The 23,219-nt window shown below is 40.5% G+C and overlaps 1 protein-coding gene and 1 long non-coding RNA gene across 2 annotated transcripts; both read left to right on the plus strand.

The window, feature by feature from the left end:
- The first annotated feature begins 4,914 nt into the window (after positions 1-4,914).
- eif4ebp3l (eukaryotic translation initiation factor 4E binding protein 3, like) lies at positions 4,915-9,243 on the plus strand. Its single transcript, XM_086223066.1, has 3 exons — positions 4,915-5,313; positions 7,060-7,230; positions 8,666-9,243. Exons 1-3 carry the CDS (start codon positions 5,181-5,183, stop codon positions 8,692-8,694), a joined length of 333 nt encoding a protein of 110 aa, XP_086079192.1. The 5' UTR covers positions 4,915-5,180; the 3' UTR covers positions 8,695-9,243.
- Positions 9,244-15,454: 6,211 nt separating this feature from the next.
- LOC147250793 (uncharacterized) lies at positions 15,455-22,866 on the plus strand. Its single transcript, XR_015119130.1, has 3 exons — positions 15,455-15,624; positions 19,278-19,597; positions 21,770-22,866. It is a non-coding gene; the product is annotated as an uncharacterized LOC147250793 (long non-coding RNA).
- The last annotated feature ends 353 nt before the right edge of the window (positions 22,867-23,219 follow it).

The following is a 23,219-nucleotide window of genomic DNA, read 5'->3' on the forward strand; positions in this document are numbered from 1 at the left end:
CACTTACATCTCCAGACTCCGACCATCTCTCACCCATCACAACACCAAGATCCTGGTCCTTGTCACTTCACGCATCGATTACTGCAACTCAGTCCTCACGGGTCTCCCCAAAAATCTTCTCCACCGTCTCCAAATCTTCCAGAGTTCTGCTGCCAGTATCATCACACAAATCCACGGACCACATCACCTGCATACTCATTCAGCTCCACTAGCTACCTGTCCATCACAGAATTCAATATAAAGTCCTTCTCCTCACATTTAAAGCTTTCCATAACGTGGCCCCCCAATATCTGTCAGACCTTCTCCACCCCTACACCCCTCACTTGTTCTACGCTCCTCCTCAGCTGTTCTTATGTCTGTCCCCACCATCAAACTGACCACTGTGGGTGCCAGAGCCTTCAGCTGCACTGCACCCAGATTCTGGACCTCTCTGCCCCCCCCCCACATCCGTCATCTTGACTCCATACGACAATTCAAATCAAAACTCAAAACCCGTCTGTTTAGTCTTGCCTATCCGGTTTAATTTTCTGTCTTTTATTTTATTTATTATTTTCAATGTATTATTTGTATTTTTTTTGTATCTTTTATTGTAAGGTGTCCTTGGGTTCTCAGAAAAGTGCCAAAAAATAAAATGTATTATTATTTATTATTATTATTATTATTATTATTATTATTATTATTATTATTATTATTAATAAAACTTGTTTTATATTTTAGGTTCTTCAAAATAGCCACCCTTTGCTTTGATTACTGCTTTGCACACTTCTCTCAATGAGTTTCATGATGTCGTCACTTGAAATGGTTTTCTAACAGTCTTGAAGGAGTTCCTAGAGATGCTGGGCACTTGTTGGTCCTTTTGCCTTCACTCTGCGGTCCATCTCATCCCAAACCATCTGGATTGGGTTCAGGTCAGGTGACTTTGGAGGCCAGGTCACCTGGGGCAGCCCTCCATCACTCTCCTTCTTGGTCAAATAACCCTTACACAACCTGAAGGTGTGTTTGGGGTCGTTGTCCTGTTGAAAACTAAATGATGGTCCAGCTAAATCCAAACCAGACGGGATGGCGTGTCGCTGCAGGATGCTGTGGTAGCCATGCTGGTTCAGTGTGCCTTCAATTTTGAACAAATCCCCAACAGCGTCACCAGCAAAGCCCCTCAGAACATCACACCTCCTTCATGCTTCACGGTGGGAACCACGCATGTAGAGACCATCTGTTCACCTTTTCTGCATTGCACAAAGACACAGCGGATGGAACCAAAGATGTAAAATTTTGGATTAATCAGACCAAAGCCCAGATTTCCACTGGTCTAATGTCCATCCCTTGTGTTTCTTGCCCCCAACAAATCTCTTCTGCTTGTTGATTTTCTTTAGCAGTGGTTTCTTAGCACCTATTAAAATAAAGCCTTGATTCATGCAGTCTCCTCTGAACTGTTGATGTAGAGATGTGTGCGCTACCAGAACTCTGTGGCTTTTATCTGAGCTCTAAGCTGAGGTGCTGTTAACTTTTGATTTGTGTGGCTGGTGATGGATGAACTTACCTTCAGCAGCAGAGGTGACTCTTAGTCTTCCTTCCCTGGGGCGGTCCTCATGTGAGCCAGTTTCGTTGTAGCGCTGGATGGTTTTTGCAACTGCACTTGGGGACACATTCAAAGTTTTTGGAATTTTCCGGACTGACTGACCTTCAGTTCTTAAAGTAATGATGGACTTAGCTGAATAGTTGCTCTTAACAGTTGTCAAATAGGACTTCTGCACAACACAACTGATGCTCCCAACCCCTTTAAGAGGGCAAGATGTTCCACAAATGAACCCTGACAAGGCCAACCTGAGAAGTGAAAACCATTTCAGGGGAAGACATCATGAAGCTCATTGAGAGAAGGCCAAGGATTTGCAGCACAGTCAACAAAGCAAAGGGTGGCTACTTTGAGGAATCTAAAATAAAACATTTACAATTATTTAAGTTTTTTTTCTTTGCTACATAATTCCATATATCTTGCGTCATACATACTTCAGTATATATCTACCATGTAGAAGTAGTAAAAATAAAGAAAAAAAACATTGAATGAGAAGGTGTGTCCAAACTTTTGACTGGTAGTGTGTGTATATAAAATAACAAAAAAAAAAAAAAAATAGACTTATTTTGCAGGTTCTTAAAAAGCCTGATGAGATGGGGGAGGTTCTCAGTCTTTTTGTTCTTGCTAAAAACAATTCACCAAGACCATTCTACTCTGTATCAGACACTCCTTAAATCCTGTCCTGAATCCATAAATAGGATTATGTGATGAACTGGCAATGTCCTTTTTAGTGCATATTAAATAAAACTAAACCATTAAATCCCTATGTTACAAACCACTTACCACCATCAGACAAGTTCACAATATGAGTATGCGGCATTTGGAAATTTATCCCAAAAAATATTATATAGTCTTGCTTGATAAAAAAAGGTGTTGTTAGTATTTGTGAGTAAGAAAATTATTTTATGTGGCAGATGTTAGAACCATGTGTTCTACATAGTTTTTAATAGAAATATGTCTGGTAAAAAGCTTGAAGTGGATAAAGTTTTTTTTTTTTGTCTGCAAAGAAAAAAAAACGGAAGAACACTGGATAAACTAATAATAACGGCTGTTGTTTATAGAATGTGACTTTGTGCACCGCCCGTGGCCAATGATCAGGCTGCTGGAGGGGTTTGGAATCACAATTTTTTTTTACATCCGACATCATGAGGATCAAATGATCAGCACCATGGATAGAGATCATGACGGCAAATCATGCAAACCAAAAATCCCACCCACAGAAGAAGACAATCACAGAAGACAGACGCCTTTCTGAGACACTAATAAGCCAGTGAACATTAGCCATTCATCATTTATACTTTCCATGTTTCTCCTTTGGGGGACGAACTGATTTTAAGGATCTTATTGGGGTTAAAGATTTTATAAGGGCAAGAGTTTCTGAGACCTTTTACATCACACACTGCTACAGTTATTTTCAAGGTTTTTTTTTTTCTTTTGCAAAGTCACAGTGCTGCCATTCTGCATGAATTAGCCAAAGGGGCACAGATGCCAGCTGTATGACTGGTGAGGATCTTTACCCCAGATTCCCAAAAAAGATTTGAAAAACATGTGGTATTGTTGTGGAATCTTTCTTTCAGTAACAACAGGCTGCAAGCTCAGAGTGACTGTTGCACACACAAATCTGATAACTCACTGGCAGATGTGCCAAATGGCATCTCTAAAATATCCATTCAAAAATGATACAGATGTTATGGCTGTCTGAGCTTTGCATTGGTGTTTTGGAAGTTTGAATCATACACTGAATTATTTGCATTATTTGTACACAGAAAACTCAAATGATAGCAATTGCTTCTGTTCAAAGCTCAATAAAAACAATTTGTCCTAAAATCTTCATGTAACGTTTGTCCTGTGTTACTGTCACTAGTGGCCCCCTGGCTGGAAATAGGAAAAACTCCACAAGAAACCACAAAAAGCACGTGTTGTCTGGTTTTATAAGAGGCATTAAGAAATAGTTTTGATGTATTACTGTAAGTCAGCTTTCCTCACTTAGCATATTTTGAAGCAAAGCTTTTCCACTTAACTATTAATTTCTTGATAATTAACTTCACGTTTAATTCGCTCTTCTCACCGAGTTAATTCTTTGTGGAGTTTATGAATGTGTAGCAAGGGATTTAATATTTCTGAGGTAACCAGGAAAAAAACCTTGCCAGATCTTCTGCAGCTTGGATTTGCTGTATTGATTACTTCTCTACTTGTTTGCATTTTATTTTTCTTAAAATGTCTTTATCAACGCATGTGTGACAGTGTGACATCAACCAAGAGGTGGGGTAAAGTCATCAGAATATGCTTCAAAGCAATGCATTAGATACAGCGGTGGTAGAAGAAGCGCAATGTTCATTTATTTATAAAGTAGAAATAGCCTCATAAAATAGTACTCTGGTCATGTTGAGGCTTCCTTCAGAAGTATTCAATATTAAGTTAACTTGAGTAAAAGTCTCATGAGAAGTTTTCAATTCTGAGATGTTTTAAGCGTAGAAATATGATGTTTGTGTATTCCAATGTGCTACATCAGACCCAGTGACCTCTAAAGTTATGTTACAGTAGTAAGTGTTGCTATTAAATAATCTTTTCCTTCAAAGTAAATAGTTACTAGTGGGTTCAGATACGTTCAGAAAAGTAAATGTTACAATATTGTCTTTGAAATGTTGTGGAATCAAAAAAGTTCTCTAAAATGCAAATATTCGAGTAAAGAAAATACTTTTACATTGTACGTTAATGCAGTAAAAACACTTTTACACCACTGAGATGCAAACCCACAAACATCAGAATAACATGAATAAATAAATGAGCCCGTCACGTCATCATGGAAAATTAAGAACACAATTGGGGAGATGGACATTACCCTTGATAAAGGTGGTCGGAGAGCACAACTAAGAATGTGCACAGCGTGTAGCACACTTTAAAACACACCTGCAGGGGGCAGTAACAGTGAAAGTGTAACAGTCGATGGTATGAGATGGAGGTGCGCGTGCTGTGGAAACATTGGAACAGACTGTTCTGTAGTAAAGACAGGATGGCAACATTGATGCTTTGTTAGAGTTAAGATCGTTTTGGCTTCATTTTTTTTTTTTTTTACAAGTTGCTTTTTGGGAAACCCTGTGAAAGTTCCGTGCAAGAGAGCATGGTCTGCGGTACTCTGTTTAATTAAATTGTAATCAGTTTTGTAGTTTTACGCTGTAAAAACAAATAACTGCATACATATATTAAAGCTTGAATCTTCTGATTATTTCCGTATTGACTGCAAAGTAAAGCTCGTGTCAATTCCCCCGCCTGAATGCATTTTCGTTGTGTCAACACCGCCCACTCGGACTGCCCTCGTACCTTAAAACGATCGCACCATATCGCCAGTGCCCCACGTGTCACATCGCTGTGCCACAAAAACATCACGAGTGACTTCTACAAATACAGCATATGGAGCGTCTGGCAGTGACTCGCGGCGGCGGACACCTCTAAACTCCGAGCTGAACTGAAGTACCAAAGCTTAACTTAACTTTTAAGACGTACATCTGCGACTCCGTAGGTCTTTGTGCACCGCTGTCGGTGAGCGTTATCCGTGAGTTCAAGGACTTTTAAAAACTCTTCCGCGTGCATCGGCCTCTCAGAAGCTAGCATGTCGACTGGTACCAACCAAGTGAAAAGCTGTCCCATCCCCACCAGGGTGCTCACCCTGAAGGACTGGTCCCAGCTCCCCGACTGCTACAGCCAGACACCCGGGGGCACTCTCTTCTCCACTACGCCTGGAGGTAAGTACCGCATTCAAATCAACAACAAAACAAACAAAGTTTCCCTTTAGTGAAGATTTTCTCAAATGTCGCCAGCTTTGGCTTCCTGAGTTGTATACGCTATTTTAAAGCAATTAAAGTTAAATTAATGGGTTGAAGCAGGTTAACTCTCCCGAGATTGTGCAGGGGAACAAAACAAACAAATACTCCACTTAAAACGATAGTTAGATTTGCACGTGTTTCCTTCCAGACATGACATAACTTCAAACTGCTTGAATTAAGGTATCAGGTGAAGTTAGATAAAGTGTTCATACAGTCGTGAAAAACCTGGTGAAGTCGTGACATTTTAAAATAACTATCCCCAGATTCTGATTGATAGCTCAATTAATACAAGGTTGGGTTGTTTTTTTTGTATCAACGCATGTTTCTTTTTAGCTTTATATGAATTTACAATCATGAATCTGACACGACTTTCTGTTTGCTTGATTTACTTTTTTCATTTCTCAGAATGTTTTTCATGTACATTTTCCTAAAAGTCACAGGACAAGCACTGCAAGTTACTGGCATAAATATGGAGGAACATGTTAGATATATGCATTGTAACTTACAGTTCAACACCTGGCAGCAGTTCACATGTTGCACACAACTTTTTGGGGGCTTGGAATATTTTTACCAAAATAAACCCTAATAGTATATTGTTGTCTATACTTTTTGATGATTTTAAAGTTCTGACTGCAGAGTAACTGGCTTGCATAAAGTAAGCGTGACTCTTAACATACAGTATGCTCTGAGCAAACCTCTGTCAAGCAGCAAGATCTGTCTGTGTGTTTTTATCCAACCTCCATTACAGCCAAATGATTTGTCACAGCTGTGGTTGGAAGCCATCCTATTCCTGCAGCTCTGCATTTCAGGAAAACATTCTGTATCATCAAGAGAGGGGAATATATTTTGCCCAAAACACTGGCAATCACTGTTAGAAGTTGCGACAGAGAGTTTTGACCTCTGTCCCTCTTTAGGTGCCAGACCTTTCATTCTGTGGGTCATGCCACAAGTTCCTGGACTATTCCTACACATAACCACTCTGCACTCCAATGCTGCCTGGAAATACATGCCTTGCTCTATAACTGGCATTCCGGCCCCTTTCCTCGCCCCAGTTCTCTCTCTCTGCTTTGCTCCCTTTGTCCAGCATGAACAGTTCACTGCCAGTTTATTACATAACATGTTTTTCTGCACCGAGAGGGTGAGTAGATACTGTATAGAACAGCTCAAACTCCAAATCGGAAGAACATGAGCAGCTGGGGGGGGGCACCCCTTGACTTACATCCTGGTCAAACTTATCACAACACACTCTTTATGACTCTGTTTACTTGGCTTGAGTTCAAATGGTGACAGAGGAGAGACAAGCAGACGCCTTAAGATGAGCGAAGTCATGTCACCTCTGCAGGACTGACTTGTAAGTCTGTTTCCTGAGCGTGTATCAGCATTTAAATCCAGTCAAAGATCCAACCATGTGGCTTCAATCTGAAAATATTTGCTTCAAAGACAGAATGTTTTGTGCTCTGATTTCCTAGAACTCGTCACTGGGGCAGCCTTCATCCCTCCCCTCTGTGTACACACACACACACACACACACACACGCTTCTCCCTTCAATCCTTCCAGTAGGGGACATAATGTACATCCTGCAGATGCCTTTACACCTCATTTTTATCCATTAGAATTATTGAGAAGTTCAGAAGCAACATTGCTCCTGTCTCTCATCTATACAGGTACCCGCATCATCTATGACAGGAAGTTTCTACTGGATTGTCGAAACTCACCTCTGGCCCGGACCCCACCATGCTGTCTGCCCCAGATCCCAGGGGTAACAGTTCCTGCCACACACCCCATTGGCAAACTGCAGGATCTCAAAGAGGAGGAAGAAGAAGAGAAGGACATTGGTAAACACATCACTATATTCCCAATTATTTCAGGTGCCAGAAGATTTGATCTCCATTTTCTTGACCAAAGGCCAATGGCATCTGTACATTTTTGATTGCTGTTGAAAATCAGCTTTATGGCAAATGTAAGCTCATGAGACTTGGACGTGTTGATTTGCAGGATAATCTCCAATAAGCAACACCACATTTATGATGAAGTGTAAATACTGTCATTAGAAGCACGTAAAATCATTGCACTGTGAAAAAAATAGATTGCAGACACATGGCTTTAGGTCAGCCTCTGGAGTTCCATTTGATCACATCTTAGCAAACACTGTTTTGAAAATGCATAAAAAGGGGCAGTATTTGGAGACATATTTTATGCCATTGGACAAAATGCGAAATATTTCAATCTCGTGATGACTGATGGAGAAATTGACAAGCACATCGGAAGTTTTCATAGGAACCAGTGGACCTCGGGTTTACTGGCGTACATTCACAGAGCAATTCGGACACAAGATGAACAAATTGAACAACTTTCCCCACGTTACCTGCTTTTATGATTCGGGTTTTTTTTTTTGTTGTTGTTAGTTTTTTTTGGGGGGCTCTCTAAAATTGAAGAAGAAAATTGTCAGTGGAAAAAAACGAATCCGTGATTCCTAGTTCACAATGTCTTTCTGACATGGTTTTAAGCATACATGTTGTAACCAGTTCAATTAAAGGTTGTTCTAATGTGCTAACAAAGTAAACGGGTGCAGCTTGTGCTCATCGCGTGCTGCACCTACATTTTTGCAGCACAGCAGTTGTGCTGTATTTAGGGTTTTGCGACAGGAGTCTTAAGTCATTATCACTATGTGTCGGTTTAACCCTTCAGAGGGTTTCTCCTCATGAGCATAAACAGGATATAGGGCACCCCTTAGAATTAGGCCAGTGGTTTATTAGTGTAGCCAAGGTGTATTGTGTATGATGGCCCTCCTTTAGCTGTGGCTGCTGTTGATTAGTACTGAAGAGAAAATAAATCAGCCGCAGTTATAGAGCCTTGGTAAAGAGTCTTGTTTCTAAAAAAAACTCAAAATTTGTTAGACACCACATGACCTTGTTTTGGCCGTTGCTCCCTTGTGGTGGGGTTTTCTTTAGTGTGACCAAAGGTTTGGATCGAAGGACAAGTTGAACCATTTATGTTGTATCAAACATAATGCAACCAACCATCATTCTGTCCTCTGTTACTGCTGTTAAAGCAAAGCGCATGAGGATTAGGCTTGACCCCGTTTTCCCGCCCTCATCTGTGTGAGTAAACTCATGTCCTGGGGTTGAGGATGTCAAGTGTGTTTGTTTTGTTTTTGTAGCCAGATATGAATTACTGTCTGGGGTCCGTTAAGGTGTGGCTGCAAACAAAATAAACCACCAAGTATGGCTTGTCTTAATCTAAACTGTTTCTTCTCTTCTTTTCCAACAGACGACAGCCAGTTTGAGATGGACATCTGAGTAAACCTATTGCCTCCTGTGGAGATTCTCAGTTTAAACACCTCCATGGTCATTAATGACCGTAAAGTAAAGCATTGCATATCAAGCTTTTTTCCTTTTTTTTTTTTTTTTTTTATTCTTTTGAATAAATGTGGAGGAACCAAAGAGAAGGTTAAAAGAAATAGGGTGTTTTTGACCCTAGAGAATGTGTTCAGCTTAGAAATGGAATTAAATGGGATGATTGGTTGCTCACTCAGCGGGATTGAAAGAAATCCATTTTGATTTTACTTTTATATCTTTTTGTAAATATGAAAGTTGTACTTTGTAGCCAGGTTTTTTTTTAAGTTGAAGAATGTATGATGATTACATTGAGGCAGTTAAAGTGGGCTTTTTCACTGCAGTCACTTGTATTTCTTTACTTCCCCCAAAATGCAAGGTGCACTTCTGTTTGAAATTGGCAGACAGGTGTCTCCTGACTTCTGGGTCAAGGCCTACTTAAAATCAGCCCCTAATCTTTTCTATTTCGGGAGAGATTGAATGTGAATAATTTCAAATAAAGGCTATTCAGACTGTCACTGAAACTTGTGTTTTATTAAATGTTCATGACATGAATTTGTGCAATGTTGAGGACAGCTTGGTCAACTTGAGCATTTGTAAAATCAGTTTTTATTTGTCAGTATCCATTTTTTATATCATTTTATATAAATGCTGACATACAGACATAAAAAATATTTCACCATTGGAAAAAAAAAAATAAAGGGTTTGACATAATAGTACATTTTTGCTGGAACCAATGGTGTTGAAGCACAAAGTAAAGGGCTGCGCAGTCAATCACAATATGGCTGAATGCAATTTTGATATGAAAGGAAGGAGTAATATTGAAGGCAAATTGTTGTCAAAAGATAAAAAGGTCAGTCCTTGGGTTTTTTAATGAAAATTACAGCATGGAAAAAAAGAACATTCCCTGTAATACCACTCATTAAATCAATAAATTGCATTTTGATATGTTTTCAAAATTCTGCAGCCTTATCAAGAGGCTAACTGGTGCAGCCCTACCACCATATTTTTTTGAGCGAATACGACCATGAGAACAACCTAGGTTCTCCGTTGAAAGACAGGGTGATAATTGGAGTCACTGGTGCATAAGTGTATTAAGTTCTTGAGTCCAAAATGGCAGAGAGTGCTTCAATCTTGCAATGGAGCCAGCAATTAGCTTTCACTTCACACAAGTTCCTCCACCAGTCTCGGGGCCTTTTTAATAGCAACCATTTTGACGAATCAGGCTACACAAAGGTGTAATTAACCCAAGTAATTTAAATATTCCTTTTAGTTGGGTCTGATGTCTCTTCTACTGTTGTGGAAAGTGCCAGTTTACAATATATTTACTGGGTTTCTTAAGTAAGATCTTGTCACAGATGGCTTCACCTTATCTTGTGTAATGGAAAATCACGTGGCCACAGAGGCCTACATGCTGAGCAGAATAATGATTGCATAACAGTCATGTATGGAATGAGATTTTATGGGTTAGGGGAGTTGACTCCCCTTGAGTAACCAGACAGGCTTTGCCTCATGGCCACTCAGCAGTTAAGTACTTGAAGCAGGTCACACATTAGTAAACTGTCTGCTGCTCTACATAGGAGATTGACCAGGCATATACATTTGAATATCACCACAACACACAGCCAAGTGAGACAAAAGCACTTGCTGTTATTGCTGCATTACATTGTGGCATGTAACCATCTCCACATGCCAGTGGAGGAACTGAGGGCTAACCTGATGCAGGTACAGCTATTACATGGCTTCTCACACTGTATCAGCAGGGTCAGGGTTTCATATTCTACGTGTTCTAGGCACTCCTCTGTAGATTAGAATAGCTGGTTGTGAGGAATGAGGGCAGCTGCAGCCCAAAAGCCAGACATACTGAAACCACTCAACAACTGCGATGCGGGGGTTCAGCTGTTACACCTGCCTGGGTACAACCAGCACTTCTCAGGAGTATTTAATTGCGGATTTACTGAGTATCTATTAAATAGCCTTAGGTATTTGTGGTAGGCTTGCAAACAATAACAACCATCACCCCCAACACACACACACACACACACACAATTTTGTATTACTGTTGTCCAGTGATATGGAGGATTTGAGTCAAGGGAGCAGATCCCTTGGCCTCGTGTGGGCTGATGATGTGGGGATGTGCTCAGTTGATCTCTTCTCATGGTCTCGCAAATGTAAACAAGAACCAGCATGCTTATAGCAGTGAAGAACTGATGTTTATGTCTGATTGGATGATAAAACATCCAGTTCAATTTTTGAAACTTCCTCTGTGTCATGTCATAGTGCCCAACTGCTGAATGATTAGAACTTACCAAAAATTAGGGTAAAACTACTCCAGCCCTTGGTTTGTGAGCACATGGACTTTTTTTTTTCAATGTCTCTCGTGACTGCATGTACTGTTTGAACAAGTGTGTGTGTGTGTGTGTGTGTTTATGCTAGGCGCACGTGAGAACAGTGCCAGGTGCCAGGTAATTCCGCATGCTCTGTCATGAGATTTTGTTTGAGAGGTTTTCTCTCCGAGTGAGATGAAGAGAGATGGATCTTAAAAATATATTCCAAGGCACTCCAGCAACACTGGACTTTCTTTTGTATTACACAGACACAACTGACAATAAATATTTATAGCTTCATGCAGACCGACTCATACATATTCTGTTGTATTTGGGCTGAATCAAATCTTTTCATCACTATTTGCCACACACAGCAACATGACATTTAGAATGAACCGTCAAATTGCTTCGAATGAATCTACATGCACACTGATCTTTCTTGTCATGTTTGATGAAGGACGATCAATTATGACAACATAAGGGACGTGCCTTAATAGTTTGAAATTTATAAATGTGATGACATTTTCTATAGCTGTGTTAACAGCTAAAAATGAGCTTCCCAATAACTTTATGCACAAAGATCTCTCATAAGGCCCATCAGTGTATGTACATTTTATTGTCTCGGATTGTACAAACCCCTGCAGTATATTGCGAGAAATAGTCTATAAACTAGAAGGCACTATTCCAGACAATTCCAAATGAATATAGTGCCATTAAAGCTATAATGGGTAAGTTCGCCTCCATTTTCTGGCAGCTGTAGCCTGTACTTCGTTATTGTTTTGGTGGCGGATACATATTTTTTTGAAGCTCACACGACCTCTATGACTCAATTCTGTCTCAGAATTTGATGCCCTTGGTCTGTTAACTATTGGGAGTAGCCTAGAATAGCCATATGATTACTTCATCTTATTTACTTTCAAATTAGCAGAGGCCTAATTGTAGGAAGTTGGTGGTCACAGTGTAGCCTACTCCATTGTTTGGAGCATCGTGCAATACCTATGAAATGACCATAGGAATTAAATAATTTTTGTTCTCGTAAGGTTTCCTTTTTTTTTTCTTCTTACAGAATAGTTGCATGTTTAAATTATGTAGCCATATTGAATTTTGTGAAGGGCTAGCTGGAAGTAGCCACCTGTGGTTTACTTCCCCATATCTGTTCTGTGGCTGCAAAGCAGTGAATGGATTTATGAAGAGCCACACAACTCGTGCAAAATGACTCAGAATCTGAGCCAGGTATGATACCTTTGGGAAGTCTCAAAAAGCCACAAGATTAAGTGATTTCTCTAATTTAGCAGGGGGCTAAGTAGAAGTAGCTGTTTTGGCTGTAGCCCACTCCTGTCGTTGTTGCACTTTTAAAATGGCAGATACATTTTATTTCTCACAAAACTCCTGTGAAATGGCATATTTCACAATCAGAATTTGATCCATTTTGTATAATAACATTTGGAATGTCTAGAAGGGAGCCATCCATCCATTTTCTGTATTGCTTATCTGTTAAGGCCCCAGGAGGGGGATGGGTCACCAGTCCATCGCAGGGCCATCAGACACAATTAGGGTTTGAGTATCTTGCTCAAGGATACTTCGACATGGTCACAGGGAGAAGTGGGATCAAATCGGCGACCCCTCGGTTGATAGACAGCCACTCTACCTCCAAGCCATGCTGCCCCTTAGAAGGGAGTCACATGATTAAATTATTTTTTGATGTTCAAGTTAGCAAACAGCTAACCATAAGAATAGGTGGCTGGCCAGAATAAGTCTCTGGTATGCATCCTTCTGACCATATAAGGATTGTGGTATAGCAAACTTCAAAAACTTTGAAAATACAAGGAGCTCACTTATTATTTTGATAGAACTAATTTGTTAAGGGTTTGTAAAGTACCACCATATTCTGCTTGCTTCTGCTTATTTAGAATTCATCTTGTGTGAGGGAGACCCAGCTTGAGACCCATGCGTACATGAGTTATTGTTTGGGAAAATGCTGGCCTTGCTTACGCCACTGTAAACAACTCACTGCAGACAGCCACCTTCCCTCTAAGTTTAAATGAACCCTGGTACACTTGCTCCATTGCCCTTTTCCATGGACAGAATAGTCCCCCTTTTCGTCTGCTCCCCCACCCTTTCCCCCTTCTCCCATTCCAGTTTCCCCTTTAAGAGGGTTGGGTTGGAGGACAAGGCTCTATTTTCGTCAGCTGCTTCTGTTGAAGCCGATGTTGGAGGCTTGGGCTGAATTGCCAGGGTGACAATGTAAACAGACACTCAAACACACACAACTTGCTCAGCCACAACTATCATTACAGCGGGGGGGGGACGGGGTGGGGTAGCATGCTTGTCTCATGCAGGACAACACATACACAAACTTAATTTCATAAACACTAATTGGCAGGAACTCATTCAACATACCATTAAATTAATCTTCTTGCACAATGAATTTATGACACAGTAGATTTATATAAATAAAATACATGACATTAGTTTAACCTTCCTTCAATATTCCTGTAGATAAGACTTCCAGGCGCTATACTATGTTTAGAAAATTAAAATGAATGTTCTTTTGTGCAGTAAAAAATAGACGTTGCTGTCCTTTGCCTTTTGCTGTTTGTTGCAGGATCTCTGGTGTCCCTCTGCTGCCTTACTATTGCTTAATATGTCACAAAAAATAGTACCTTTCGCCTACATATTTTCCAACTATAACTTTGTACTCAAGGTAAACATAGTTTCTATATGTCAAATGTCAGCTTCTTGGTTCTTGGGGGTACCATCAGTCCACAGCCCTGTCTGATGATATAGGTTTGTACATAAGTTATCACATGATGCTCTGTGGTTGGGTATCATCTTGCAGAATACACACCATTTCCTTCTAACTTCTGCTGTCAGTAGCAGCTGTCGTGCTGGCTGGCAGCTCATACTGTAATCATGTAATGTCATGTCTAATGGAGGAAGGGAGATGATGTTTCACAACCCTGCCATGCCTCGTATGTTTGCAGAATACATGCACTGACATGTTGGCAGCCAAAATAATGTCACAGGTGGCATTCTGCTGCATGTGAGTACTTTTGTTTTTCATACTTCATGAATTTTATGATTGAATGCAAATTATTGAGTTGTTGCTGGGTCACGACAGCTACTAAGTATTGTAAGCATTTATGGTCAAGAATGTCATGCAAATGTTTGCAAGTGTGTATGTTTGATTTACTGGCTGTAAGGTGTTTAGTCTCAGCCCATAAAATAGAAGAGGGGGTAGTCAGGACTCTGAGGTAAAATGAGAGTGTTCTCGGTTAATGCTCATCACATGCAGAGTGGGCCCCGAGTTATGGCTCACACTTAAAGAAACTGACAAGACTCAGATATAAGTTCCTCTTCTGTGAATATCTTACACAATATCTTAGGATAACAAATGAGTGAACTTGATTCTTCAGTTCCTGTAGATTTCAAATGTGCAGTACTCTGAGGTCTTCATTTATCACCCGGAGCGATTCAATAAAAGACATTTGCACTGTTATTATGTCTATTACACTGCATATTTGCTGCCACAATGCACTTGGAATGATTATAAAGTGTGCTTTTGGTGAAGAAAATAAAGAAATGTCTTTTAAAAAGTAAGCTGTTCCCTTGAAATACTGAATTTTTAATTTAGGACCATGTTAAGACCATCAAACATAAAAGGTGGCAATGATAGTCCACATAACACAACATGTGAACTGGCACTTTCGAAGAAATCAAGGAACACAAAAGATGTGCAGCTCAAAGAATCAACTGAGAATATAGCGCCATCTGCTGGAAGCTAAACGAAACCACCACGCTCCCGCCCGTTTAACTAAAGTTTAGCTAAAGAAGAGCTCCTTTAAGATAAAACACATTAAGTGTGGATTCAAAATGCAATACACAAATAATAAGAAATGCCAGACTTAATTACAGGAAAAAAATTAAAAAAATATGTACATATATATAAAATACAAAATATTATAATACTTATAAATTTAATAGATTTTAGATATCGTTCAAATTTTGTTAAAAAGTTAAATCGAGGACTTGAAAAATATGTGGGCTTTGTGTTTATTTAAATTTTTAATGACATGAATTTAACTCTATGGATTAACTTTTAAATAATAAAAGTAAACTCAAGGGCGAAGGCGTCTGATCTGTAATAATTGACATTTATGAGTCTCTCATGTTAACTACTCTGTCCTCTCATACTGATGTCGTCATCAGCTTGATGATGTTGTTTTTTTTAATGTGGTCAGATGACCAGATCAGGAGTCAATGCCCCCCCCCCACCCCCACCCCCACCCCCACTCATCGCTCGAGGCTGCGGTTGGCTACTGCGGGCAGCTGTGTCCCTGGAGCCAATCACATATTCCGCTCCCGAGGAGCACTCCCACTACCCTTCACTTCAAATGACGTCACGTCCCGCAAGGGTACGCACTAGGCTTGCTGATATAAGAGAGAAAGAGACGCACATTGCGGTAAAATAATACCAATACGAATAGGAACTGAAGATACAGAGGGGTTTGCCTTCTGGGTCAGAATAGCTGCTATTTGCACCAGACTGGGCTGTTGTGTACTTAAGGTAGGTGGTCCGCACATCTCCACGGCTCCCGTGCGTTTTAGTCTTGATGAATTCAGGGGTCTAACACTGCATAGAGTGGGCTGTGGCCTGCATGTGCCACCTCTGCGAGCACCAGTAAGATTTCCTCAGCGATATACTGTTAAATAAAAGTAATGGATGCTCACTAGTCTGACTTAAATTGTACAGCCACCGATAATAAACATTAATATGATGCTAATATTACCTTCATACTGAAAAGCTACTAATAAGCTAATAACAAACTAGCTAAATATCCGAGCTGAAATCAATATTATGATAGTACTTGTCCCTTTGGCAGTATTGTCAGTGTAAATGATGAATATTTTAGATTAGTCAGCGGCCAATTTTGTGGTTTCGGTGTGACGTGCCTCAGGCTTCAACCTCTAAAGGTGGAGAAACGAAACTAAGGCTGCCTGGGGACACGGATAGCTTAGCTTCTGTTAATATGAAGCTTTAGTAGCATGACCCTGACCAACGGAGACTTCCTCTTAACACCAGCACTTTAGGGACAGCAGAGATAAAAGGGACGAAGAGATAAAATTACTAATTTATTATTTAAATGTAGAGTATATCCAATGTTTATGTGTGTCCCGTCAGCACACAAGCACAACATTGTCCTATAATTTTGGTTAAGCAATGGTGAATGTCATCATATTTAACGATGGATAATGTTTAACTATCCTCATCATTTTGATCCAGGTTTATGTCTTAAAATCCAGTCCAGGTCTGGTCAAAGTGGGGCCTGCCTGTGAAATTTGGCTCTCTATAGGGTTCAATATGGCCCACCAGATGTAAAATAACGACAATACAGATTACAGCTAGTAACAAGCCTAATAATGAAATAATAATGCTGAAATAATAATATTAAAAATTATACTGTTGCCTTTTTTGTGAGGTAAGATGCTCTTTAAATATGTCGGCTCCCTGTTTATTAATTATTTTCTCATAATATGATCTGGTGGTGGAGTGATACATTGCGCTAGACATCAGTTTGGTACTCCCTAAGGGAACAAAAATAAAGAGAAAAATGGAGAAATGCAGACACTGGCAGGATCTGTGTTTGCTTTAGGCCCAGGGCACACCGGTAGGGTCCAGTTTTAGCCCTGCATGGTATAAAGTTTGGGTACCCCTGCTCTTGGTTTAAGTGGTCATTTTTGGTGCATTTTTTCATGGTGTTACTATAAGGACACATTTGCTAGGGACCTATGTCTGTTTCTGTCAATGCCTTTGACACACTGGGAGACATCTCTTGTGTGTTGTCCATGTTTATGTGTGTCTTTTCATGATTCTATCACCATGATACTGTTATGGAAACACCAGTGTCTGAGCTCACAAACCGGCAGTCCAACAGAGGAAAAACAAATGACGCATACATGTAAATTAACTCTCTCCCAGTGCACATGTGTGAAATGGCTGTCATGTGGGTCAGCAGTTCTCACAAATTAAGAAAACTAACCGAAACCTTGTGGAGAGTTATGTGTGCACAACAAATGCAAGCTGACACTTGATGTGAGATTACGGATTATTTTAAGAAGCCATTTCTCTGGCTGTAGCCAGTAATGTAACACGTTGTAGTCTCGGATGACTTGTGAGCAGGAACAAAGGTCTAGCAGTTATCAAAGCCTGTCAGGGACGGGGGGAGGGATCTGATAATTGTGTTAGTTCACTACTTCTCACTGGCTTAAGGTATAACAAAAACAAATCACCTAGGGGCTCTACCTGGAGCACCGTTACCATAGTAACTGAGGCCTTGCCATCTGTCAGTTGCTTTGAGACCACATTCGGGTCCTGAATCGTCTGCTCAGCTTTATAAAGGCATAGCAAGCAACTACTGTAATTTGGTTGACTTCCTCTTTTTGGAATTGCATCATCAGTTGCGGAGCACTACATACAAGAGGACCTTGTTATTCATTTATTAGAAAATTGGGCAATGAGAGATATAAAACCATGTCACAATATTTTGAACGTCATACATGTTTCCAAAAACTGATATCAGGTACAGATAAAGACATGAGTCTTCACCGTCAAGAAATACTGTGTACAGTTCTGACAGAGGATTGGATGTGAATGTCAAGACTGAACAGGGAGGAGTTAGTGTGCTGTTTAGATGTTTACAGTGTAAATTCAGAGGAATCCTGAGAGGCCGAGTTGAGCTGGAGTCTGTCTCCTGGCCAAGTTTCTGCTGTTATGGCTGTTACACATGAGCAAAACCAGGCATAAAGGCCTAGCATGAGGGTTGTGATGGGCCCGGATCTGCCTTATCACTGGCCATTAGGAATTACTTGGGAAGTACACTTCCTTCTCATGAGGTCTAGAGTGGAGCAACAATTAACTGACACACACTCAGGAAATCACCACCAACTCAGCTGTCAGAAGGTACTTATTGAACATTAAACAGACTCACAATGTGAATATTTGAAGTCACATTGTTGTACTTGTGCATGAAAAAATTTGCACAAAGATTGAGTCTCTTTTTCACTTTGCTACAATGCCATTATCCTCACTCAATTCACGGTGAAGCTGCTGCCTTCTGTGTGTGAACAGTAAGACAATGGGGCTTATCTCTGACAGGCCTGTGATTTACCACTGAATCATGAGACTCCTCTATTAAGTGTAAATGAATGTTTGCCTTTTCTGTATGGCTGTGAAAATAAAAGGAAACAATGGGCAGGAACTTGAGAGGTCAGTAAGATGGCAACAAGATATGCATTTTCCTGTTCCAGGAAAACGTTGCATCATTATGTGTCAGTCTGAAAATGTTGTGCTACGGTGTGTGTCAGGCCTCCAAGGGATTCTTTGCCTAATGTGGCTCTAGAGGCCATATGGCATACACACAAACACACACGGATATGTCATAAAAGGTCCGTAGAAACAACTGCAACACTGCAGAGAAGAAAAGTGCGATCAGTTTATTCTTTCAAAAGTATTTGCACTAATGTTACTGTAGTAGGATCAGAAAAGAGATACGATTAGGCCTGTAGGTCTCCATTCACTCATTTCACCTATTATCAGAAATCCTTCAATGTATGCTTAAAGGCTTGGAATGAAGCCATAGTCATTTATTTTAGTTTAACTTCAAATCAAAAGGTATTATTTACACAGTTATGATTTGTTTTGCTATAAAAGGGAGGTCAGGGCTGAGTGAGTGAGCCAAATACAGAAGCACATGTAGGTCACATTGTGAATGGCTGGCATCTTCAGATGACTCAGGATTCTGTCTGTCTCTCTCTGACAGGATTCTGCCTGGTTAGCTTTGATGCTAAGAGGTATGGGTGTTCAACACATATGGGTGTATCAACACACCTGACTCATGATATGATAAAATATTTTTATCGTGAAGTGAATGATTAAAAGCAGGGTTGACCCCATGAGTGGGTGTATCTGGTAAATGGAGAGCTACCAGAGAGCAATACACCTTGGCTTGTCTAGTCTGTTTGAAATATAACAAAATCTATTGATGCAGAAAAATTGCTTGCCAAAGCTAAAACTAACATATGCAATTCGTAAATCAGTACTCAGTAAAATATTTGGACAGTTTAAGTCAGTTTACAGCACTAATTAAAATATATGATTGAAAAGACTGTGTTTTGATTGAAAAGTCAAAAAGAAATATTTTACAATATTTTGTTTTTCAGGTGATCGTTTAACCCAAGGATGAATTTTGAGCAGCCTCCTCCATACCCTGGCAATGGGCCAACTGCTCCAGGCTACCCAGGCCAGGGTCCACCTGTACAAGGCTATCCACATCAGGGTTATCCTCCACAGGGGTACCCTGTAAACATGGAGCAGCCTAATCCAGGTTATCCTAACTACCCTGCTGGACCAATGGGTCCTGGAGGCCAATACCCTGGGCCAGGACAGCCCCCTTACCAAGGGTACCCTGGACAACCACAGTTTGGCTGGCAAGGTGGGCCCCCTCCTGGACCAATGTATGGAGAAGCTCCCAAAAACACAGGTGAGAAGTTGCACACATCAGACATTGATGCAGTTGTGCCCAGTATTCATAATGGTGTCTGACCAGAATGGTTTGAGGACCTCTAGTTGTTTTTTTTTCATTTAGTTGTCAACTGTATTTTAAGAAAAAAATTGAAACATTGCAAAAAATAAAGTGTGTGAATGAGGCATTTTTGAATTGACTGGTTTGGAGCAGATTACTTAGTCTGTGCAATGCATGTTGTCATCAGAAGATGGCAGTATAGGCATCATAATTATGGATTTACTCTTTCAAAAGAGGCAAAAATCACCCTAAGAAAAATTGGATCAAGTTCTTTCTCTTTCCATCGGTATTTGTAAAGCAATACATGACAGCCAGGGCATTCAGTCTACTATTCAACAAGACAAGGAACACTACACCGTAAACTATTCTCTAAAGCTTGAACTTTCAATTGGTCCATCATACAAAAGCAGTTTTACTCCCCATTGTCTTGTCGCCCACCACCACCCCAGCTCCTCCTTTACAAACTGTACAAGAATGATCAGTGTCACATGCTGTGTCTTATGGGGGTCTTTGCTGCTAAAGCTCTCACCGCCTTTGGCTTTCCGTCCATGCTCATAGAGGAGCAGAGAGGTCCCAGAAGAGAACCATACTTCCAAGTTCTATGTTCAGCAATAAAAAAAAAAAAAGAAGTCTTTTTGACAAAAGTGGTCCTGACTAAAAAATTAAAAATATATTAAGATGGGTGTTTTAGCACAAATTTTCTTTGTAAAAACTGTCTGTATTGACACAAAAAGGGAACAATACTGATTTCCAACCAGCTTTTGTTTCATTCCAGAGTACAAAGCATGCAAATGACCAGTGTTTACTTTTCTTTCATGGTGCCTGCACCCATTGCGTCAGTGAATGAAGTTCAAATATGAGTGAAGAGGCGTGACATCAAGTACAAATGCGTTATTGTAAGTGAATTATTGTCAGTGTAGAGCTCTGTGAACATTCTGATTAATAAGTTGCACACTAGGATTTTAGATTGGCGTAATACAGAAAAGGGCGTTTGGTGGTTGCAGGCACTTAGGGGACAATAGATTACCACACAAGCTGTGAGATGAAAAGCACAAGAAGAAAATATATCCATCCATCGTCATCTTCCGCTTATTCCTACACATCAAGGGTCGCGGGGGGGCTGGAGCCTATCCCAGCGTCAACGGGCGAGAGGCAGGGTTCACCCTGGACAGGTCACCAGTCCATCACAGGACCAACACATAGAGAGATGAACAACCATTCACACTCACAGTCACACCTACAGTCAATTTAGAGTATCAATCAGCCTCGTCCCCTCTTGATGTCTTTGGACTGTGGGAGGAAGCTGGAGTACCAGAGAGAACCCACACAGGAACAGGGAAGAAAATATATGAATATATTAATATTAAATACATTAATGAAATATATTAATAATATTAATAATTCCAAATGAATATGTAAGGAGAATCTTGGAGATCAGAGTTTACACCTCCTTGCTCTGGAACAATCAGTGTGGTGTTCCTGCTGTTGTGAGATAAGCTGATTAAACAATCACTGCAGAGCCGTTCATCATAGGTATTGGCCAAACATGAACCAATTTTTTTTTCATATTAGCACAAGCTTTACTTTATCTATTGGGCAGGAGCTGGTCGCTTAGGTGATCCTTTGTCATGAGGTGGTGCACCTGAGTGTTTCCCTCAGAAAGGGAGGGAGATGTACTCCTTTCCCTGCTGTTTGACTTTCTCACTCTGCTGATGTGTAATTTAACCCCTCCACCTGACTAATTGCAGAGTTCAGGTGAAATAAAACTGTCACCATACATGCAAACTCACGGAAAATGTCTCATAGAACAAAAGGTGTATAGCTCTGCAAACTCTCATTTCATCTTCCCACTTTCGAGCAGTGCTGATGTTACTCAGCTGTAACGTTGTCTGATCACATGTCCGGGCTGCTATGGCATTACCATGGTGATGTGCCTCCCATAATGAATGTAATTAGAGGAAAATCACAGCAGCCATGGTTACACTTGAACTCACTGCTCCCAGAATTTTCACTGGTTTTAACACAGTTTGAGAAAAAGAAATACTAATTGCTTTCTTCAAATTGTGCTACATACCCCCCCCCTCTTTTTTTACCATCTCATCCCATCGACCCATTTTCCTTCTTCTCTAGTTTATGTGGTGGAGGACAGGAGGAGAGACGACACAGGAGACACATGCCTGACAGCCTGCTGGACAGCTCTGTGTTGCTGCTGTCTCTGGGACATGCTGACATAACGCTGCTCTTCCCCCCCCCCCCTTCCCCCCCAACACCCTCATCGCCCCACAATTTCTGTGCCTCAAAACACAACCACCCCTTCCCCCATCTGCCTTCAATCCCCCCCACCATAAGCCCTCCTCCATTTCCTTTTACAAGTCTTTTGCTCGTCTATAAATAAAAGCTTCGATCCCATATGGAAGTCTCCTTCCAGAGCCACTTAACTGTTGATGTGAAGCCCTCAGCTCGGACTGACTCTGTAGCAGCTTGTAACTGAGCTCCTAGAACCTCAGGCTCCTCACTGTAATCATACACCTAACATGCACCACACACACACATACACAAGGTGAGAACACATGCAGTTATACACACATGCACACACACAAGGTGAGAACACATGCAGTCATACACACACAAACACACACACACACACACACACACAGTATACTTGGATCTCAGGCTAATCTAGTGTGAAGCTTTTTGGCACTTTATGACGATTACCTCGGTAAGTTACAACTCCTGCCTGACTTTTCAACCATCTGTACCCCTGCCCCCTACCACTTTAATCCACCTCCTTTGCTACTGTCCCATCCCTCTGTCCCGGACCCCCATACCTTAAAAGCCACCAAGACCCTGGCTGCTAATGAGCCACGGGATGCTCTTAAAGACGTGAATGCTTGAAATGTGTCCCTTTCATTTGCACATGAGCTGATATCTGTCTTCAGGTGAAATCATTTAAAACTCAATAGAATGCATTTTTGAAGATGACACTGATTTATGTGTGATTACTGTACACATTCAATGGCCACATTGTTTCTTTTCTTTTCTTTTCATGGCTATCTTGATATGAGAAATTATTCCAATATTATTTTTACTACATACCTTGGAGATAAAACTGAAAATGAGAAAAAATATGTCGTGATTGTTAAAACAGAAGAAACCAAATGACCTGTAAGATGCCTGTTTGCTTTACATAAGAATCTTGCATTAAAATATTAAAATAATATATTCCCATGAAGTGTAATGCTGTGTTGTCCGTTTTTATTGGTGGCAGTGTGTGTGTGTGTGTGTGTGTGTGTGTGTGTGTGTGTGTGAGAGAGAGAGAGAGAGAGAGAGAGAGGTTAAAGCAGTATAGTGATCATGCATCTTAAACAGTCCTGGATCTGTTCCACTATTTACAACACGTTGTCCACAGCAGCACGTTATTTATTTCTTCATTTTTGTATTACCTGTCTGCTTGATTCATGGTTAACAAAAGTTAAACCAAAGAAGTGATGTGGTGACAATTTTAAGGAAAATTCTGGGCCCTATTTTGTTTGGTTAAAATGACAGTGACTAAATTGCTTTATTGATCTAATCTCAAGCA

Source organism: Aulostomus chinensis, chromosome 13 (genome assembly GCF_037954235.1).
Source record: "Aulostomus chinensis isolate RoL2024-O1b breed Wild chromosome 13, RoL_Achi_v1.0, whole genome shotgun sequence".
Lineage (NCBI taxonomy): Eukaryota > Metazoa > Chordata > Actinopteri > Syngnathiformes > Aulostomidae > Aulostomus > Aulostomus chinensis.

Coding starts and splice junctions, on each gene's coding strand:
- eif4ebp3l (XM_086223066.1), top strand. CDS start 5,181: ATGTCGACTGGTACCAACCAAGTGAAAAGCTGTCCCATCCCCACCAGG. Junction 5,314..7,059: donor CTTCTCCACTACGCCTGGAG/GTAAGTACCGCA, acceptor TCATCTATACAG/GTACCCGCATCATCTATGAC. Junction 7,231..8,665: donor AGAAGAAGAGAAGGACATTG/GTAAACACATCA, acceptor CTTTTCCAACAG/ACGACAGCCAGTTTGAGATG.